General features: G+C 40.9%; 2 protein-coding genes across 2 annotated transcripts; one reads left to right on the top strand and one right to left on the bottom strand.

Annotated features, from left to right (window-relative positions):
• The first annotated feature begins 6917 nt into the window (after window positions 1-6917).
• c1qtnf5 (C1q and TNF related 5) lies at window positions 6918-11111 on the top strand. The gene is made up of 3 exons (XM_079224706.1): window positions 6918-7049; window positions 9310-9545; window positions 9622-11111. Exons 2-3 carry the CDS (start codon window positions 9323-9325, stop codon window positions 10140-10142), a joined length of 744 nt encoding a protein of 247 aa, XP_079080832.1. The 5' UTR covers window positions 6918-7049; window positions 9310-9322; the 3' UTR covers window positions 10143-11111.
• A 7294-nt stretch (window positions 11112-18405) lies between these two features.
• Window positions 18406-20011, bottom strand: rnf26 (ring finger protein 26; the record flags this gene model as incomplete). The annotated part of the gene is made up of 1 exon (XM_079225162.1): window positions 18406-20011. The coding sequence occupies one exon, from the start codon at window positions 20009-20011 to the stop codon at window positions 18662-18664; it is 1350 nt and encodes a 449-aa protein (XP_079081288.1). The 3' UTR covers window positions 18406-18661.
• Between the last annotated feature and the right edge of the window lie 3014 nt (window positions 20012-23025).

Genomic DNA, 23025 nt, shown 5'->3' with positions numbered 1-23025 from the left:
TTTCCTGGGTCCGGTCCAAGTAGGACCACCGCTGCCCACAGGGCACCAGCTCTGTCAGTGTTTCTGCTGCTGGTGTTGGCAGAACACAGCAGAGGCAGCGGTCGTGGGTCCTGCTGGACAAACAGGAAGGGTCATTTTGGAGGAGGGGCCACACATAGAAATTCAAACATATTGTGCCTCCTTTTGTCTCATTTCCATTTGGCATGGAAAGTTTCGCCTTCAGAGGTGAGTTATGAAAGCCTTCACAGCATTGCAATATAACAATAACTTTAATTTACATTTGGATGATAAAGTTATCCCCTCATCATTTTTTACATTGGCCCATCCTCCATTTTCTAGAAGTACGTTATGGTCCACTAATGCTGAGATGTAAACATAGAAGAACAAAAATTCAAGAACTTGGTTCCATTTTACACCAAAGTGCAATTTGTTGAAGTGACTTGGAACAGTAATTTTAATAGAAAGAAAAATTAGAAACTTGTTAGTATTTCTGTTTTTTGTTTTTGTTTATTTTTATAAACTCAGTGTCAGCTATAATTGATGCACATGTCCCTGAATGTGCCCTGATGCCTCCAGAGCCGTTGTGATTTACTGAACCTTTCCCCCTTGTGCGTGTGTACATTGACACTGTAAATAGGAGCTGCTTGTGAATAAGCAGCCTGAGAAGAGCTGTACGGGTGGAAACACTAGGGGGAGCAGTGGCCACAGAAAGGAAGAGAGAAAAAAGAGACACAGGGGTGGAAATGTAAATTTGTTTAAAAAGCAAAAAGTTATTTTTGTCCGTTCGTGTAAAGGGTGATATCTGAGGTCGATACCATCCGTTGTACTTAAATTGACTTTAAGTCTGACAGCTTGGTAGCGATGTAGACATGTTATTGATGGGATTAAGCCTCTGGCCTGACAGAGCGAGGCAGCTAGAGATTCTGGTGGACTGACAGCCAAGGGACTGGAGAACCCTACTGATGTGCTTTAGTAGACGTATTTATAATTGATTTTTGGAGCTGTGATCCAGATACAGCTTCGGATCTTACAGAAACATACAGACATGCGCATGCTGTTATTATCAAAATTTATTTTGGTAATTATATAACCTCGGACTTTTGAATCACGTTCCAAATTACAGCAGCAGAGAGAACCAAACATCACGCCCTTGAATTGAATTTTCACACAAGCTTGTTTTCTTCTTGGCCTGTTGTGATAACCGTTACTTTGGAAAATGTTTTTTTATTTGTATTAAGTCTTTTTTAGTCTTGTCTGTTATCTTTTTTATTATGGACAGGGAAATATCATGCTTGCTTTTAAAAAAACAAATGTAAATAATGTATATTTTTCTACAAAAAAAAGACTTACAAAGCACTCACTAGTGAATAGCACTTAATGATGGTATTTATATTTTTAAAAAATTGTATTTATTTTATTGCCATTTTTGTAGGAAATAGAGGTTTACAAACACTAATGCTTGGTCTCTATGTTTTGTATTCCGCTGCCTTTTCAAAGTTGCTTTTTGTTTATTTTAATTTTTTAATTTTTTTTATTTGTAGCCTGAATGTTTTCTTTGATTCCAAAGACTGACACTGGTCTGTGGCTTGGTCCGTTGAGTTCAGTCCACCAGTTGCTCTTTTATCTATCCCGGGCCGTTGCGTCGGATCTGACGTTATTTTTTATTGTTCCAGTTCTAGCTGGCAGTATGGCAGTCGTGAACTATTATTATGCACTTGAGAGAGTTAAGATTGTTGATCCCGAGCAGATATCTCCTCTCTCCAGCCTTATTGTCTCCACACCACATCACACCGAAAATCAAGTCCACTTACAGGCTGCTGCTACCAGGCAGTCGTATCGAAACGAGTCGTTTTGTTCACTAATCAACCATCGGTGGGCTCACTGCCAAGTGGCACGTGTGTAACATCCAACAGGAGTTCCATCAAGCAGTTTCGTCCCTCTGCAGACTAAAAACAAAGAGGTGCCTTTATTTTAATGCTATCAACAAGCATTCATCATACCCCTGTCGAGTTTATTAAAGAAGCCACTTCATCCTGGTGACTGCTCATATGTGCTCACCAGCATTTAGAATCACTTTTTATTCTCTCAGTCACTGTCCTTGTTGTTTGCCTTAGTTGTAAATGAGCATGCCTCTTCTCTCTCACAAGCCTTCATGTCCTTGATGAGAAGTTTAGAATGACTGGTTTCACTATGCGACTAAAGTCAAAATTTGTGTCCCTTTTTTACTTAAGTTATTGTTGTCTGCTGACTTCGTTATCACCTAAAGGCCGTTAGCAGTTACTCCCACGCTGCTTTTTGTTGTGAGCTGAAAGAAAAATATGACCCACACGTGATTTGCACTTTAGCTGAGACACAGGCACTGAATCGACATAGGACATAGGACATACAGCTCCAACGCTGAAACCACAAGCACAGACGGTCACTGAGGATTCTTTGAGTTTGTGCATCGGGCCCTCGATAAAAGAACTGAGTTTAGGCATCTGGGGGTTGGTCTTGATGACTCCTGAAAGAGACGTTTGAGGCTCTAGCCAAGTGCACTTGACTCTCCTGCAACTTAAGTGAAGGCAGGGACCACGCCAGCAGCCCCCTCCTTCCTGAAGGTGCAGTGTGTCCAAACCTCGGCTGAGCTTTTCCGTTTGGGGCTCTAGATCAGGCGCCCCCTGACCCAGCCTCGCGATTGTTCAGCTGCACCTTCATTGGGCTCGCTGAGTTCAGCTGCTAAGGTCAACAATGAATGTATATTCCTTCACGCCACCGGGTCGTGTTGATGCTTTGTCAGCTACATTTGTTTTCAGTTCTTGTGTCCACAACCCTGGTAGAGATATGAACAATACGTAGATGTGACCTCAAACTGGGCAGCGGCAGCAGTTTTCATTTCAGCACTGGGAATAATACTGACGTGTGAACAGCGGTGGCATTTCCATCTGCAGGACAGCACGTTCTTACTGGGTTAGCTCTCCACTTCACGCAAGCGTCGGTGATAACATGTTTACTGATGCCAAGGGCTCTGTCTCCGGCTCTCGCTTCTCGAGATCCACTCCTGAATTTTCAGTGAACAATAAATCATTTATTTCACTGTCACGCGGCATATATACAATAAGGAAATGGTCTCCGTTGTTTCTTTGGACTTCATTTTACCACGCCACACCAGTGGCCCTTCTCCGTCATTATCTGTAATTATAGTATAAATACATAACAATATTATACGGAAACATACATAGCAATTTCTTGTACTTTAGTATCTATACAATATATGGAATGGACAGACAAACTTAGTTACAGTAGCAAAACAGCAAATTTATAACGGTTAATAGCAATGTTTCAATGTACTCTATAATGGTTTTGTGTTACAGTACTATCAGATGAAACTAACGTGCATCATTCTTTTGTATATTGATATCCAGTACCAATTTTGCTGTGCCTGTGAGTGCTCCTTCATCAACGAGGAGCGCTGCAGTTTTGCTTTTCAAATTTCTTTCTGGAAAGGAACTTTTTTTTTATGTGATGAGAACTGTAACTGTATTAATGTGGTTGTGAACTTCTTGAGGTCAGCCATTTTGTTTCCCCCCTCCCTCTGGTTGTTGTAGTGAATGTTTTTCTGTTTTTTCTTTGTATGTTTTAACAGGGACTTTTTAGACGGCTTACTTGATGTGGTATAAATTAAGAGTTTGGTCTGTGGAGACTGTCCGGGAGTTTTAAAGATCTCGCCAAAATGGCGTTTTCCATTTTGGAAAATCTCTCGCGTCTCCCTGACGACCTCTCTCGCCTCCGAAGCTTTTGTTGTACTTATCATGTACTGGTTTTTATTTTTCAATTGAAAGTCATAATGCTGAGATAATGCTGATGTTGAAAACATTTTATTTATTTATTTTGTGCAACATCCACCCTGAATTGTTCTTTTACAAGTCAAGGTTTGGGAGAGGTCCGACAAGTACGTAACATGTATTTGTAATTTTCTAATTGTTTCTTGTGTATAGAAGTTATCAGCCGAGGATGGGATGTGGTGTCAGAGGGAGCGGAGGGACGGACATGCAAAAAAGAGGGATCATGGATCATGAACAGGCTTGTTTCTTATGCCTTGAATATACCTTTGTCTTATCAATATTCCTCCTGCTCTCTGTAATAATGGTATTCATGAGTTCAACAGTCATATTTTATCCCGTTTAAACAGTGTTCTTTCAATACACATCAACAAAATGAAGGAAAACCACCACAGTGAAAATAGACCACAAACTACTTGGTTGAATGTATAATTAGGAAACAAAGTTGTATATAAATGTAAAAAGAAAAGTTTCTAATCATGTTTATTTTCTATGCACTTTTTTTATTTAAGTGATAGTTTAAATAATAAACATGTCTCCTTTACTCTTTGTTGCCTCTTGCCTCGTTTACTGATTTATTTTGGGAAGTTCAGGACGTCTTTTAATATTTAAAAGTAGGGCTGTTTCTGGATTCCTGCCCAAACTAAACTGATACGTTTTTCATTAAACTCAATCTCACTTTTACTGCAACTTTTTCACCGCCACCCACTAGAAATAAATTCAAATCGTTAGTTTGCCAAGTGGTTTTTACCAACAGTAAATCGTCTGAGCAGCAGTTTATGGACTCTTTACAGGAAATTCGCAGATTCAGAATGTGCTGATTCAGGTGCTGCTAATTCAAAACATGCCTCAACTCCTCCCATAAAACCAGCGTTTTATCGTTAAAACACTGAGCAGACACACGTGTTCAGTCAGAGCGGTTTCACTCTTTGTTCTCCGTGGGAACATACATGGCACAGCAAATACATATTTAATATACAAATATATATATATATAACTGTAGGGTGTGTGCACATTTTAACAATGAAGTTATTTTAATTTCCTATGTTTGTGTCAAAACATAGAGATGTGTTGATTTTAATTACATGATTTACTGTGAAGGAATTGAACTACTACTGTACAAGTGGTGGAGCAAATCCCTTGTGCTAGCCCTCTAGCACAAATGTTGGCCCCTTGTCAAAAACTGAAACTTCTCACTTTAATGGTTTCCAGATTTTATAGTTTACATGCTTTTTCACAAATCTACTGAAGATATATGTAAGTACACGCCTCATGTAAATCCATGTGATATCTCATAGTTGTGCCTCATTCTGCAGCAAGCTATTCATACAGCAGGAAGGTGTTGAAGTCCAATAAACCGATCGGAATAATTAGACAGATAAATACTTAACCCACTTCATTCAATTGTAAAACAAGTATTTCTTGATTTTAAAACACAGTTTTAATGTCTTTGCTGTTGCCTTCTCCATCACAGATGTCTCACAAACAAATAAGTGACAGTCCAACTGAAGTTATATGCTGATGACATTTTATCTTCCAACAACAACAGTAGACTTTAATTCCACCATAACTGAAGCGGGCGACCGTTTATCATCGGGGTAACCTTTTAATTGCAGCTTTAGTCTCACGAGTAGCATATACTCATTTATATTCACATACGAGTCATTCTTTGCTAAATAAGCACAAACAGAAGCGGCCCAAACACACAATGAAAACACACGTCTAGCGGCTAGGTGAGGCTGTTTTTAGGCACAGTGGTGCTTTGAGCTTAATGCTGACATCACCATTCTAACATGCTCACAGTGCCGATGCGGACATGCTGAGGTTAACCAGGTGTAATGTTTACCGTGTGCACAATCTTAATTCTGTGTGTCATCATGCCAACAATTGCTAATTCTCGCTAAATACAAAGTGGGAATATTTTCAGTTAGTTGTCTGTCTGGCGTTCGTTGCACTCCTGTAACCCTGACCCTGAATCTAACAGCAGTTGAGATACTTGGCTCAAAACCACGAGTCACACTAATGGAGGCACTTAGGGAACAGTCGGGGATCACCAAAGTCAGTAGGATTCATCCTCTGGGCACCACCAAAGTCTGTATGAATGTTATCGATCCATCAAATAGTTGTTGAGACATTTCAGTCTGGACCAAAGTGGCTCTCGAGATCGACGTTGCCACCCGAGAGCCACTAGCACGGCTCCAAAATGATTGTTGTATACAAACTTAACACAAACTATTTCATCAGTCAATTAAATTCTGAATTACAAGAAACAAACAAGTGGAGTGTAAACCTGTGAAACATTGGCCCATGCTTGAGCATATTGTTACACTAAACACAGTCCTGCTCCAAAGCTTCATCCTGCTTATTTCCTGCGTTCGCTTCTCCCACAGAGATTAGACACTCCTCCACCATCTCCAGTTTTGGCACTGTTCTGGTCTGTTTGGGGCCACTGCTGCACGATAACGCTGAAAACATGTTTTCCTTGGCCAAAATTCAAGGGAGCTGCTGAATTCAACCGGCTCAAGTGTAGCTCCCTTGCCAAAAGGATATTAAGAGCTCTCGCTTTAGCAATTTAACACCGCCAGTGGAGGATTACAGGGAGAAGAGGATTACTGTCAGAGAGTCTTGTCTGAGTGGGAGACGGATAATAAATAGGATGATGTTATCTGGATGGAGCAAATTGCCTCTTCTTGGAGGCAGATACAGGAAATCACAGAGTGGAGTAAAGAAAGTGTGATTGTATCTGTTTGCTTTTATGTCAGTTGATGTCTGTATTTGTCTCCCCTGACCTTTAAACTCTGGTGTTTTGTGTAAAACATCTCATGTAACAGAGCTCATTCTCTGCTGCAGCTTGATGTGGTGACTTTTTCCTTTTTCTGACCACAGCCCTCTGAACTCTGAGGTTATGTCTTGTTTGGTTTCCCAAACACTGTTATGCAATCTCCCAAACATTAAACCTCTCCTTTCATATTGATTTCGCCACAATGTTGTTTCAGACTTGGTTATTTCTCTTTTGTTTGTGCTGGATAAACATCAAATATGTTCCTCTGTGTCCTCCCTGTTCTCTCTCCTCCCCGTTTCTAATTGGATTTCATGACCATTTCCTTTCCGTTTTTCTCAGCCAGAGGCTCTGGTTGGGAGGAACGACTTTCACTGGTTTCTCTTTGATGCACTAACACTTCTGCAGCAGCAGCAGCAGCTCCCAAAGACTTCACACTACATCATCTGGTAAGTTAAGTTCAGTTTTTTCCCCTGATTTGTGAGTGAAAGTTGCTTTTCAGTGTTTCAGAACACACAGGAGAAGCCTCCACATGTCTTACTGCAGAGTTCAGATATGTCTGAAAGCTTTAGTGTTGAGAAATTAAGTAATTGCATCTTTTCCCCTGTTATTTAGTTAAAAGTATCATTGTGTATTAGATGTGACTGCTTGTTGGAGCCAGTCTTCTTATCATCTAAAAATCGTAATCTGTAACGTAAGTAGTCAACTAAAGTAGTAGTAACTAAAGCTGCCAGATAATGTGTTGCAGTTAAAAGTTAAATAATGATCTCTTAAATGTAGTGGTGTAAACAAATAATGTAACAGAAAATATGTACATAACATTGTACTTAAGTACAGTATTGAGTAAATGTGCTTTCCATCAGCGGCTCATTGATTATTATGTGCAGCTCTGCCTGTAACTGCCTGTAACAGTAAACGTGGACAATATCAGGACATTTCAGCTGGTATCAATATGACACAACATATTTCAGTCTTACAGAAAAATTTGATCTTGGAACTGCCTGTAAAAACTGCCAGAACATATATAACGGCAACCTAGGAATATGAAATGAAAATAATGGCTGACAAATCTGCATATTGTTACACATTAAAAAACAAAGACTAAACACTGCTGTGACAGTATAAACCGAGTCAAAAGAGTTTGTAGCTGTCGTCTTCATATTAGTGGCCTATAAACGGTGGATTCATCTTTTGTTTTATTGAAAACATTCATGTGTCTAATCATCCGAGGAGTGATGGCAGACAGCTGTTCAGACTCTCCATTATTTGTCCTCTTGTCTGCCTTGTCTCCTCTTCTGCCAGGAACGCTGCATGCATTTCTCTCTCCCTCTTACTTTTTTCACTCGCTGTTTCCTTCTTTTTTTTTTTAACCCTCCTCCTCCTCCTCCTCCTCCTCTCTCTTATTTTGCAGCAGTTGGGGATGTACGCTTTAGATCCCAATTAGGAGACCACCAGATAGATGACAGACAACTCTTAGCTGTTCTCATCATTGTCACAAACCACAAACAGCAAGTTTTCACCATACACATGGAGTCCACAAGAGAGCTGTGTTCTGTTAGACAGCTGTAAGTCCTCCTGCTCGGCTCATCAGGGTGGTTTATGGTCCTGTGACGCCTGTCCTGCTGCCAGACAGACGGCCAGACAGACAGACAGACAGACAGACTGTGGAGACGAGCTACCCAAAGTCCCTGCGAGTCCTCTCACACTGTCCAAGCAGGGTCAGAATAAGATTGAGGTTCACACACGAGCAGGAAACACTTTCAACGATTAAATGTGTCTGTGAGTCGTTTCTGAGACGCCTGTCTGGTATTCAGCGTCTCATCAAACTAGATTGGAAACATCTGTTTTTTCATCATATGTTGTTATGAAGTTATGATTAGTCATTAGCTCAGAACTTATATGTATGTTATGAATGAATTTCCCTCACAGAAACACATACACTTTTTTTTACATTTATTTAGCAATTTAACCAATGTTTCATGTCAAACAATTAAATGATATCTAGTTTATGTTTTAATTAATTTATGTCAAAGTTAATCAGTCTGGGATCATATATGATGGTCTCTTCTGTTTGCATTATTTAATCTCTGGTCTTTTTTTTCTTCTCCCCATCACTTTCCACCACATGCGTTCCCTGAAGCAGCGCAGGCTGTTCTTGTTATCATAACTCTCAATCCATTACGCGAGAAAGCTGAATCACCAGTTGGAACCAAAAACTGTACCTGCGTTAATAAAAACAAGCCACATGTGGGACAGATCTCCATTTATAGGCCTGTTTTTATCTTTTTAAAGATATTACATTTTTTTAAAGATATGAGTAGAGAAGGACACTTTCATGAGATATCTGTGCTAGATTACTGGCTATTTCTTTACAGTTTTTGCAATGAGTAATGCAGTCAGCTTTTAATCCTGTGCCACAGTGAACAGAATTATACTACAAGTCCTTAAATGATGTCGTAAAACACTCATTGCAGTGTGATTACACCATTTCAACATTTATATGTACTCTTCTGGCGTCTGTGATCTGATGAAGTTAGTGTTTAAGCGATGTTTATATGTTATTCACTTTTGTTTAACTGGATCATATTATCCCACTGTATTTAGTCCAGTTCAAACTTTGGTGTGACTCGTCCACAGACGTGTTCATAACCCGTAATGTTTCCTTTATCTTTGCAAGACTAAACTCCATTTCTCTTTTTTTCCCCTCAGCCCTGACACTGCAATGACCTCACTCTGGCTGTTGCACACCCTCCTTCTTCTCCAAGTCCATCTTTCCAACCAGTTAGAAGACAACAAGATCCCTCCCAGTCTGTGTACTGGTCACCCTGGTATCCCGGGCCTTCCTGGAGCTCATGGCGGTCCTGGTCAGCCAGGGAGAGACGGGAGGGACGGGAGAGATGCTGCTCCGGGGGAGAATGGACCGAAGGGGGACACAGGAGACCCAGGTGCTCTATTTTATTTATTTATGTGTGAGTATGTGATACACGTCTGCTGTTGATGCTCATGTCTGTGCTCCCCCAGGTGAGACAGGAGTGCGAGGCCTGACCGGAGACAGAGGTGACCCAGGAGAAAAGGGAGAGGGAGGAAAGGCAGGCGAGTGTGCAGTGGCCCCCAAATCAGCCTTCAGTGTCAAACTATCAGAGGGTCACACTCTGCCCCTCACCGTGGGGGATGCAGTCCGCTTTGACAAGGTGGTGATCAACGAACAGGGCGACTACAACACGGAGACGGGGCGCTTCACCTGCAAAGTACCAGGGGTTTACTACTTTGCCGTCCACGCCACGGTCTACCGCGCCAGCCTCCAGTTCGACCTGATGAAAAATGCACACGCAATGGCTTCTTATTTTCAGTTCTACGGCAACTGGCCCAAACCGGCATCCCTGTCGGGCGGCTCCCTGCTCCACCTCGTCCCTGGTGACCAGGTGTGGGTCCAGATGGCTCTGTCAGAGTACAGTGGATTTTACTCAAGCACCAAGACAGACAGCACCTTCACTGGCTTCCTGGTGTACTCGGACTGGAAAAACTCTGCTGTGTTTGCATGACACGGGGCTTATGAACCGAGCAAAGTCATATCCCACTTTGGGAAATGAACCACAACCTGTTTTTTGTTTGCTTATTTCAGTTTTCTTATTGAGAAGTGAATGGGCCGTGACTTGGTGCGTCTGTATTTGTGTAATGAGTATAAAACACACCAGACAATGTTACTTGAATGGCACATACCGTACTGGTGAGGAGTACACACACTGTTTATTCAGTGTCTGTTCTTCAGTTGCAGCCTTCAGACTGTGCTGCGACACTTAATTCTTGTAACAGATGTTGTAACAGCCGCCTTGGGCCAACTCCAGGCCACAACTTCAAACAGCTTTTATGCAATTATTGCACTCTGTTTCCAGTCGATATCTGTGCAGCAAATATGAAAAATGAATAAATCATCTTAGTTTTTAAAACACACGCATGACTGACATTTTGGGCCATAAATACCAATTCTCACAGAGTTCTACACTTTTTAAATCAATCTACAAACTTTATATTTAAGTCACTTTCTCACAACACATCAGTTTTATTATATAAACATGTACATGATTGCAGTGGTGGGAAAAGTACTCAGATCCTTCACTAAAGTAAAAGCTCCATTAAAACAGTGTGAAAACACCCCATTACATGCAAATTCCTGCATTAAAACTCCTACTTAAATTTAACTACATATGTATTATCAGCAAAATGCACTTAAAGTATTTAATATAAAATTGTTAATACTGAAGTATCAATATAGAACTGTAAATAATGCTGTGCAGTAAAACTGAGTAGAAGTATGAAGTAGGATGAAATGGAAATACTTAAGTATTTAGTACTTAAAGTACTTAAAAAGTACAGTGCTTGAGTAAATGTACTTTACTGATTGTTGCCAAATTGAAATCACTTTCACGTGGCATTTATATCAATTAAATCCACCCGATACACCCAACTCTTTTGTTTCCATTCCCAAAGGAAAAGCAAAACTAAAGTAAATACCATCATGAAAACGTCTGGAAATGATTCATTTTCCACTGGATTCACACTGTTTACTTCAGCCTAATGGTTTCACCAAACGCTGTGGCACTCTCCAGCTACGCTTCAACACTGAGGGTTGGTTGCTGTAAGTCACCTCCTTCTTCCTGTCACTGATAATAGTATAAAACAATATTAACACTTTAGCTTCCCGCTTTACCGAGCGAAGGGTCTCCCATCATCTCTTGGCATCTTTCTTGAGGCAACGTTGTTTATTTAGGAGGGTAAACATTGACAAGACCAGAACCATAGTGATGTATTTGTGTTCCTGTCAAGTACACATGAGGTAATGTTGTTTCCCTTCACTCCCTGAGACTCCTACACATAATTAAGCTTTGAATAAGTCCTCGTAAGTTTTCCTTTCTATGATTGAGTGAAAGAAGCAGGGAGTTAATCAATCTCCTCCTGGCTTCAGACAGTTATTTCCATAAGTTCACAGCCTGTAAACCGCTCTGTTTGAAGCTGATGGCAAGGCAGTGACGTCAGTCCCTGAAATACTGAGCTCTCATTGGCTGATTAGAAAGGCACAACGTCTAAAGCCTTGATGCAGATACAATGTAGTTAATATAGTGAAACACTATGATAGACAACATGCATTTAAAAATGCACAACACACACCCACTGGAAGGAAGTGTCTGTAAAATATACTGTCACCATTTATATTATTCTCAGTCTTTTGGTTAAGATGGTTCCCGCTGTCGTTGGAGGTGCTACTTCTCCAGCAGGGGGCAGTAGTGTACCACCGTCCAGCAGCTAAATCATTGCCTTTAGGAACATCTGCAGACGTAAGTATCACGTATCATCACTTTGTGCTCCACATTTTGGAGGACTGATCATTTCAACCATCTGTATCACAGTCTGTGAGCCCTGAGGTGACTTTATGATGTGTGGCTGTGCTTGAAAGAAACTTGAACCGTCTGCACACACAGACTGGTGTAGTGTGAATAACTTGATACAGTCACTGAGAAGAGGGTTTTATGCTAGTCAAATGACGACAGCTATGACTTTATATTTCATGTTGAGGACTATTTTAAATGCGTTTAAATTTAAATATTACTTCTCATAGTCTAGTTTTCCACATTCCTAAGGATGCACAAGTAATCTCTACAAAACTCTTTTGTTAGGCTTTTGCATGTTCATGTTGGACTAGAGCGGTACTTAAAATAGATTATTGCTGAACTATTAAACTGAGTAATTACCGAACAGGAGACAGTTTAGTCACAATACAGTTTCATCAAACATTCCCAATACAGGTGCTTTCATACAACATCAACTCACTAAGCACAAATGATCTTATTTTAACTAATGATTTGACTGCACAACTGCTGATTTAGGTGTGTCCTCTAAAAGAAGGTGATTTGTTCTGTATTTTCTCAAGTATCTTGTCAAAAAAGGCCACATTAAATCCTCTTTTGTTTCAAAGTTATACAACAAATCTGAACATTTACACTGGGCTTTTTTATTAGCACTGTATTTAAATCAGTAACAGGACATCTACTTTTGTAGAGTACTCCTCTAGACTTGGCCATCCTCCTTTTTGTGTTGAAACAGTGACACATTTCCCGGCATCTCATTTTGCTCTCTCAGTCCAAAAGGTGAAAGTTCAAGTACCACGGAGCTCCTACAATGAGCCTTCTGACCTGATGGCTATCTTCCATCTTTAATCTCCATGTGGCACATTCATCACACACTGTATTTAAGGCTGTCAGGATTATCTGGATTACTTACAACAAACCTCTTAATTACAGTTGAGTCAGAGTTGGGTGGAGGCCAGCACTAATGAGCTGCCTGTCTCTTCTTTATCTCTTCACACTAATGTCAAACTCTTGTTTTCCATCTTACTTCAACGACACCGTTTCCTCTCTCTTCTGTCTTCTCTTACCTTTTGTAAAGCACAAGATTTGATCCTCTATGCCATTGGTTCTCAAATTGGAGTACTAGTGCCCCTGGGGTTACTTGAAGGCACCCCAGGGGGTACTTGAGATTTGAAAAATATATATTTAAAATTAGCATAAATTCTTAAACTTAATTGTATATATTCTTAAATCAGACACTGATGGTAAAGCACTGTGTATTACATTGTTTGGGGGCTGTAGCTCATGGGGAGAGTGGTTGCATGTAACCACAAGGTAGCTGGGTCGATCCCCAGTCTCCCCATAGTTCGCAGGTCAAAGTGTCCTTGAGCAAGACACTGAACCCCCAGTTGCTCCCCAGGCGCCTCACGGCAGCACACTTCTCCTTAATTAAGGAAGGGTTAAATGCAGAGAATAATTTCCCCAAGGGGATTAATAAAGGATTATTTCTTTCTCATTCTCTTTCTTCTTTTTCCAACCAAAAATGCTTTGCGCTGGTTAGGGGGTATCGGCTGAAAATAAATTTCACAGGGGGTACATCATTGAAAAAAGGTTGAGAACCACTGCTCTATGCATGACATTTTGGTCCCTTTTGAACTTGCCGAAAATAAACTCAAAGTTGATGATACTTCAGCAAGATAATCTTCACAAATTCACAAAGGATTTTTGAAGCGTGAAGTAAAGAAGTAAAGAGCTAAAGGTGAACTAGTGTGGACGTTTAGTTGTTTAACTTCCTTTTTTAACCACAGGCCTTATGTTTAGGGCTGCAACTAACGATTATTTTAATAATCGATTAATCGGTTGATTATTGTTTCGATTAATCGATTAATCGGATAAAAAAATGTTTTTATCAAAAAAGCGTTCATTTCCAACCCTTTATTCAAAAACAGAAGTGACAGTGCAAAACATCTTCAGAAAGTGCACAAACAGGTTGCTCCTTGAACATCCCTGAGCTGTTAATTAAAACAACAAAATGGACTAACACTAAAAACATACACATCTATGCTTTACATCTGGCAAATGTGAGCCCTTTTTACTGTAATTGATCCCTCCACAGGCTGCATTTAGCATACCCTGCTTTATCAATATGTATGAAATACTGGGACAGAGGGAAGCTGTACTGCTACATATAGAGCGTCCTCTTCCTTAAACTCTTTCATTCTGGGTCTCTTATGACCACGACGTCACGTTGTTGGCTAAGCCCAACTACGTGATTTGCTTCATTCTACTTTGAGTAAAAATTTTTTAAAAAAACCTGCAGGCTGATCCGCCAGTGTGCCGGTTTAACGTTAACGAGTGACAGCGTGAACTGAACCAGACCGGGGGGTGACGGCATGTTTCATCACGTTACGTTTTTTTACAAGCAAGACTGAACTGTAACGGAACATAACGTAACTTTAACGACAATACACAACCCAAACACGTTAGCTAACGTGATAGCAAGCTGACTAGCTTCCATTAAAAACAAGTTTGTGGAACATGAAGACGCTGATTGGCCAAGACTCGACTTGTCAAAGATCTTCTATTTTTGAGAAGATCACGACCTCAGCTTTTCTCGTGTCTCACTCCAATCTCAGAAACGCTGGCCGGCCAGTTGCTCTGCTCCGCTCTTTTTTTTCTTCTCCGCGACTTATTGCCCGGCGTAATAATCGCGCGACACAACGAATCGATAATGAAATTCGTTGCCAACACTTTTGATAATCGATTTTATCGATTCGTTGTTGCAGCCCTACTTATGTTAGGCAAAGTAAAACAAAAACATTGACTTTGAGATGAAGGGAACCAGAAGTGCAATAATGCTAACTCATTTGCAAGTTTTAAGTCAAATTCCTGCAGTACTCTATAGAAATGTACACTACTGAGCCGCAGCTCATCTATGCAGATACATTCTCTTATTGTTTGAGGCCCCGTACGGAGGTCAGAGGTCAGGGTCGACTTGCTGTTTGTAGCTGGTGACCATCTTTGAAATTTTAGCAGGGTAGATGCTCACTGTTATGATGGCGTCAACCTCTCTGGTTTCCCACTCGTTAACACACCAAGATTAAAGCACACTGTTCAGACATGATGGAGAAATTAAGAGTCAGGGTAAAAGACGGAGACAGTGATCATAAACAGAAAAAAATATAGCCTGAGTGAGGCAGGGAAGGGTGCACTAGAGTGACATTTTCCCACAGTGCTCGAGGCCAGGCCCACCAGGGTCAAAAGGAAGAGGTCGAATCCCCGGAGTACAAAGCTCTCCTCGGTTTACTCCTCCCTGCTCTTCCCCTGACATTAAACTTCCTCTCCACTGTTAACACCAGCCTCACTTACAACTAACACATAAACACTGTCGAGGCTGGGCTCAAGGTTCAGGAGACAATAAACAACTCCTGGATTTGTTTTCTGGTCTCTAACAGGAGTGTTTAACTTGTGGTCGTCCAGCTGAAACCTGAGCACACCTCTCAGTTATGAAGATGACATGATTGCATGTCTCCTGCTTCGTCACACATGACGTATTAGAGGATCAATCAAGATGCCGATGTAATGTTCAGACCCAAACTAATTAGGAACATCACACATAAATTGTTTTATTACTGTAAAAATGCCCTAAATAAAATTAAATGTAATTTTGTGCATTTTTTTATTGTAACAGATGTCTGGTATGAAGCTGGAGCTATTTTTAGAAACAGCATTGGGAACAGGAATACAGTTGTAAACCACAAGGCTCTGATGAATTGTCATATGGTGGTGGAAGTGGTCCCATGTGACCATTAGGGGCCCACTCCGCTCACCCTGCAACCCTACTGCAGCCCCAAGCACTCCCATCATCTAAACGGATACAAAACATGAAAGTTGACTTCTCCAGACTCAACGGTTGCATTATCTCTGGTTTCAAAAACAGCATTGACAAGTAAAAGGAATATATAATCTTGTGTGTCCAGCCCCCATAGAAATGCTTCCCACTGTACTTCAGTTGTAAACATCTGCATCCCCCTCTTCATGTGTAAGTCCCGGGGGCATAAAGCAGTCTGTGTGGACCTCATGAGGAAAACCAAATTTGGTAAAAGATACTGATGCCAAAGCTTAAAATATATGGGCATTAGTGAACTATGAAGGAATGTAAGATGGAAACATGGTCCCTACTGATTACCACATAGGCCTCTTTACAGCTGGTTGCAGCAGAAAAGGCACAGGTGCTACTAATAACATTAACAATTGCTTTGTTCTTTTCAAGTCCCATTGAGTCATAACAGTGTCACAGGGAGACAGCATCTCAACACCAGGCCACTGAAACTGTAGCAGCTAATTGTAATTCAGCCATCGTTAATTTGATCATTTGCACCTGTTCCTAATGTGACACGTCAAATTTTCCTCTGGGGGGGGGAAAAAAAGGCCTTTGTGATGCCTGCTCTGTTTATTCCGAGCTGCACCTGAAGGCAGCACAATCAGCAGTATGGGACCCACTTGGGTCCAATGAGGCATAAAGGCCTTACTGTGGTTCACCCTGAAGCACACTGCCACTCACTAGACTCACATAGTGGGCTCGCTGTAGCTGGTGGTTTAGTGGTTATTGTGAAAATAAATATTCCCAAAAAAATTTAAGACCATTAATTTTTTTAAACCAAATCATAATTTCTATTTTTCTTAAATAAGCTGCGCTACTAAACTATCTTTCCATGTGGCCCTGGGGTTCACATTGTCCTGCACTATTGATATCAAGGACATAAACTACAGATAAATAGATAATGAAAACAACAGGTAGTTGCTTTGTGTTTCCTCTAAGTCCTCTAAGAGTTCAACTGTGACAACTTTTCCAAGGACTATTACATGACTGAAAAAGATCACAAAGAGTTTCAGTCGTTGTTTTATTATAAACAGAAAACTTGCCGTCACGTGGCAGTCATAGTATTTAAAAAAACACAAGTTACATTCATGTATTCAATTCACATTGTCCCACACTGTGTCATACAAACTGCAGGTGACAAGAGATTGCGCTGCAAATCGTAAATTAGGAATGCCATTGGCATTTTAGGAATAGTCTATAATGCCTACAGCCTCTTGTATTGTCAGTAATTGGTCCAAAAACAATGCAGAAATCAAATTAGTCAAATCATACAAATTATTTTAACAAAAGGGCGTATGATGGATCTGACTCCACACCCCCCACCACCAATACTGGACCGTCACAACTCTGCCCTGTAGACTTTCAACAACAATCAATATCAACACTTCAGTGTCGAGGGCAACAAATGAAAAACAAAAGCAAATTAAATTGCAAAGCCTTATTAGGTTATGGTCCTCTTATACAACATAAATCAGTTTTATTAAAATGACAAAAGGAAAGGGAAAACCTGCTATGGATTATGTGTTGGTGGTGACTGTAATGTGCCTCTGAAGGAAGACTGGAATAAGCCCTATCAATAGAACAAATAACTGGAATAAAGCTGTATTTTATCAAGCCTGCCTGGAAAAATACACATCACTTTCCTTAAATACAGAACACCTTCTTTATATGGCTCTGTGAGAAGTGGCTCTCATGTACAGAAGTATTTTTTTTAAATGGTAAAAGCTTTTTTACAACAGAACAAAACAGTCATGGTGTTGCTTGTGATACACTCTTCATTCACATAGCATGTGTTGAATCAGTTGTATACTCATGCACAATAAAGCACAGTGTTATTTTCATCTCCTTCACAGCTTGGCCCACTGAAAGCACAACATTTTAAGACATGAGCGGTGGTCGAATATCAGCATCGGGGAGGGCACTGGCGGGTTACCATGGCAACAAGACCTGAGACTCAACATGGCAAAACAGGTGCATCTTTGTGCCAAAACAGACTTTGGCCGTGTCCCAAATCCACACTGCAAACTTATTCTAAACTGACTTTTAGTGCGTTGTGTGTTCACAGTTGACATAAGCACTATTCTCCCACAATGCAATGCACAAAGGAGATGCAGGAGCTGCTCACAGCTGTGTGGATGCTGGAGAGACAGTTCTTAAATATTATTACATTTTACTATTGGAGTCACGACAGCGTGAGTATTATGTTATTTCAGTATGTTGACTTCTTATATACCAGACTGCAAAACAGTATACTATAAAGATTACTATATAGTACATAATGTATACAGCTGTTGATTGTCAGATGGAATTGGGACACAGTACGTGTTTTTCTTTTAGCATTTCTTTTCTAAACCAAAAAGTGCACAGATCTGAAACCAAATGTTAAAAAGATAAGTGTGATAGTGTTCTCTATTTTTAGATTATCAATAAATCCCACAAATCCCAATAAATTCAGTACCAATAATAGATTGACATTATTGGCGAGAATTGTGAGTGAGGTAAAAAACCTTCCCATTTACACCAGTTTGCACTGTTTGAGTAACACTTTTAGAGACGTTGTTAAAAATCTTCAGCAGAAATGAAAAAGGCTTGTGGCTGAGTGCCACCGTCAGAGTAGCGAAGCAGGAAAGTATTATCAGACCAACTAACGTGTTGTTATTTTTGGGCTTTTCATGGGATTTGTTGACAGCAAGAAAAATGTACAGAATTGCCAGACTTATCCTTTAACACAACCTATTAAAAGCACAGGTCATACACCATAGTGTCAGTGGTGGTAAAACTTTAAGTATAGATACTGATCGTGTAGTCGGCCCACATCTCCATTTTTGTTGGTCCCTCACAAATACACGTCCATAGTGTTGAGAATCATGTGCCGACAAAGCGGGCAGTTTTGTTGATATATGGGCTGCCTCAAAAGGATGTTCGTGCAGTCTTTGCACAAGCAGAGGTGCCTGCATGGCAACAGCACCACTGTCTTGGTACAGTCCTGACAGATCACACACTTCTTCCTGTCCTCCTGCTCCTTCAGCAGAGTCAGCAGATTCTCAGCGGGTAGATGTTTACTGTTTTTGCCTGAAGACGACTGCTTCTTTAGTGGTCTGTCTATGCTTGATGATGGGAAAACTAAGTCCAGCAGCTCCTGGTGTGCTCCGTCTCCTGCTCTTCCATCTGGTGGGTCCCGCCTCTCCTCTCTGGGGTCGCCATCGCCCCGTACTCTTCTGTTGTTGTCCCCGCTAAGCTGTGTCCTCAGGGCTACATGTAGCTGGCTGCTAAGTTGAGACAGCTTCTGCCAAAGTCCTCTCTCTAGCAGGCAGAGGTGAAGGAATATTCTTTGCAGACGCTGCATGGCACCACGTAAAAAATGTGGGGCGTTCTGCAAGGCTGAGTCAAGGCGGTGGTAAACCCGATTAAGTCTGTGCAAGGCAGGGAAAAAGTTAATGTAATCTCCAATTCGCACAGCGGCCTGTCGGGTCAGCTCTGGATTCAGGTAGGCGGTGGTAGTTAGAGCAATAGTAACAGTGAGCAGGAGACCGTAGATGTTCAATATGAAGATGCTGACAAACATATGAACCAGCGAGACCAAAAAGTCCAACATCAGTTTACAAGGTGACCACAGGAAAGCAGAAGTCCCAACCAGGCTGCTGTACAGAAAGGTGAAGGAGGTCAGCGTGAGCTCCAGCACAGTCTGCAGCGGGCTGGAGACCGTCTGCCACACACTGACCACCACTGTGTAAATGTTCTGGGTGGCAATGAGTGCAAAGTTGACCACAGTGTTGGTGAAGTAGACCACCAGGCTGACAGCGATGCCACATCCCTCCAGCACAGACAGCAAACCTCGACACAGGTGCTCCTTGCCGCGAAGCAGGACATGCATGGACAGGTAACCCACCATCTTCAGGCTCTCGAGCAGCCCCTCCAGAGCCAGCACCAAGCTCCCCATCATGGTGACCGTACTGTGGGCGACGTTGGACGTCGCCTCTGCCATGGACATCAAGCAAAACACGGCCAAATTCCCCAACTCCACCACCGAGTGGAGGAGAAGGGTGGGCAGACTGGTTATGAAGGCGATAACAGCAAGGATGGTTCGCACCACGCTGTGGACGATGAGGAAATTCACGTCCAGTAGTAAACAGACGGCGTCCAGGCATTTTCCTACGGTGGCGATTACAAAGTTCACCAAACCCATGGTAATGGAGCTTTGCCTCAATGCTCCAAGATTGTCTCCACTGCAAAGCCCATGTCTTGTTTATTTGCTCGGGGCGAGATACTCAGACGATAGTTAACGCAAACGTTACATCATGCGGCTCTTTGTGTCAGACGGGACAGGACACGGTGGATTGTTCCGTTGAAAGGAGGATAGAGTTCATTTTCATATTTTCCTCGTGTTTGTTCGGCTGAAACGAGGAGCTAACATAGTAAACACACGCGTTATCGTGGCGGATGTTTAGTTTCAAACGAGAGGCAGACACTTCCGTTTATTTTCCGGGTTACGTTTTGGCTCTCCGTTAAAAAACATGCTCCAAAACATTTGACTAGTTAAATGGTGAGTTTACAACCTACGTTGTATGTTAAATTAACCGGCAAACATCAAGAGAGACGGACAGAACACACAAAAAGCTGAGACGTGTTTACCGTCTTGACTGTGGCCGCCATGTTTGTTTTGGTCGCAGCAGCTGACCTCCTCCAGCTTCTTCCGGTGAGATTGCCCAATTACAGACGTCACAGAACCGTTAAGGAATTGAAAAGTTTGATAAAATATTAAATAACATATAAACATAGAATACAAAATTATGAAAATACTATAATACAAATTAAACAAACATTACATTTCCAGTAATTTATAAATATATACAAGTGCAGTAAAAGTAACCGTTGTTTTATTATCCAACTGTATTCGTGAAAAAAGGAAGTCAAGAGCCGGAAACCGAGACAGCTCGTCTTCAAAGTAAAGGTACATTTAAGGAGAGATAAATTAAATATATAAACAAATATCACAACACAACACAATACAATAAATAAGCACAACAAGTGTCATGCTATATGATCATTTAAAACGGGCAATACATTGCAGTTAATTAACAGGTTCTGGGTTTCATTAAACAACTTTTAATGAACAATAAATTGCTTCTGAACAAACTTGCCAACACTGAAATTGTTCATTATACAACGTGAACAATGGCAAATTTATATATATATAAATATATATAAGTATTGTTTTTTTAATTATTATATATAATTACATGTATACTTCTCTCCCAGAATTATTTATAAAATAAGGAAAAATGTGAACCTTTTACTTTTGTTCTCTCTATCTCTATCTCTCTCATTCTCTCATTGTCTGTTTCTCTCTCACAAACACACACACACACACACACACACACACACACACACACACACACACACACACACACACACACACACACACACACACACACAGAGAGTGAGTGATTGAATGCAGTCAATTTTCAGCATTGTGATCTTTCATACCATCACCAGGGTTTTCCAGTTTTCCAAAGTCATTCCTTTTACATTAACACAATGACACTTGTTGAGCCATACTCTCCTATTACCTCAGCCACTGTAATGACAATGAACCACAAAATCTTTGTAATGCTGAACAATATCAACAGTATTTCCTTCCTTGCCATGTGCCTCATCCTTCCCATCCTCCCCATACAACACTAGCAAAGGGAAACTCTATCTGATACGATCATGGGAAATCCTGTTCTGAACCTTTGGACACTTGACAGCATTTGTTTAAGCACTTAATGACACAACAGGGATATGTAGGAGCAGTGCAAGAAGCTATAAAAAGTCTTATGCATTTCTTTGTCTCCGTCAGAGAGCAACCTTTTCCTTTTATGGTCGCTAACCTTCCGCACAGTCCTTTAGCATGCCACTCGTCAGTTTCCTTTGTTTGTTTTCTGGTCGACCAAATCCTTCCTCTGTAAATGACGAGGTTACAAAGGCTTGCTTTCATCTGAAACTTTCTGCAGCCTCCCTATGAGTGTCCACAATGTTTTGTCTACTTTAACTCAACGGTTTCTGTATCGGTATCCAATGTCATAGATATCTATTTTTTATGAAAGAGACCTCTCAATGATGGATGCTATTTAGAAGAATCAATTGGTTCCTCTTAACTTTTTGTTGGTTCACAACATCCACACCTGCCACAAAGTGTGTATCTTCCAGATTTATCAGCAGTCTTGATGGTGCTTGCCTTCACATTCACTCCATCAGCAGAAGTAGCCGGCAGCCTGAGAGCACCACTCCAGCTGAAACAGCGATGGGCCATTTATCAATGATGACAAACCCTGAAATCCATCTTAAACTAAGACCTGGGAGCTGTCTAGTATGGAATGCAAATAAGCAAACAATCTAAGAATAAAGGGCAGAACAACACGTGGGAAACAAGAGAAGCTTGCACAGGAGGAAACGGAGACAGCAAGACAAACCATACCTTTGACGCGCTTCCTACAAGGAGCTGAGGACCCACAGATGACTGATTTACAGCAATTAGGCTTCTCCCCCGCTGGGTTATTTCCACCCTTTAAAGAAACTTGAGCATCAGACCTGCGCTTCCACCTCTTTGTCTGCTCTTTTATTCCTCAGCAACAACTCTATACTGTTCTGTGTCAGTCTCATTTGAAACAAAAACAAACGTATCAGTGCAATCATAGCCGCCTGTCTTCCTACATATCTCTAATGTAAAGTTAAATGTTATTTATTACGTCATAAAAATGGAGAGTAATCACCACTCATACCGTGTCAAGCTCTGTTTTGGCTTGTGTGTATAAATATCAGTTATCACACTATTAAAAGATTTCCTTTGCGAAAAAAAAAAAGATTGCCACATAAGAGTGCCGGTATTCGGCTAAATGTTGATCATGTTGAAAATACAAAACAAGAAAAGGAATATAACGTCTTAATTAGTGAGATTTAGAGGTGCTGGTGACTCTATACCTTTAGCCTGTCTGACCATTGTGTGATAAGTTGTACATTACCTGTCTGACCATTCCACCTGCTTCTTTTGACTGACTATTGGCTGTATAGGTTCATAATTAGATAATATAGTGGAATCAATCTTCTCCTTTAACTCTTTGAAACCAATTAACTATATTTCCCTTAAACTTAATATACAATTAAACATGTTGTCTAAAAAGGAAATTGTGGCAGAACAGTGATACTAGACTCGAAATC

This window comes from Taurulus bubalis (genome assembly GCF_910589615.1).
Source record: "Taurulus bubalis genome assembly, chromosome: 10".
Taxonomy (NCBI): Eukaryota; Metazoa; Chordata; class Actinopteri; order Perciformes; family Cottidae; genus Taurulus; species Taurulus bubalis.
The sequence above is the reverse complement of the archived record's forward strand: the minus strand, read 5'-3'. Positions and strand labels throughout refer to the sequence as shown.

Coding starts and splice junctions, on each gene's coding strand:
- c1qtnf5 (XM_079224706.1), top strand. CDS start 9,323: ATGACCTCACTCTGGCTGTTGCACACCCTCCTTCTTCTCCAAGTCCAT. Junction 9,546..9,621: donor GGGGGACACAGGAGACCCAG/GTGCTCTATTTT, acceptor GTGCTCCCCCAG/GTGAGACAGGAGTGCGAGGC.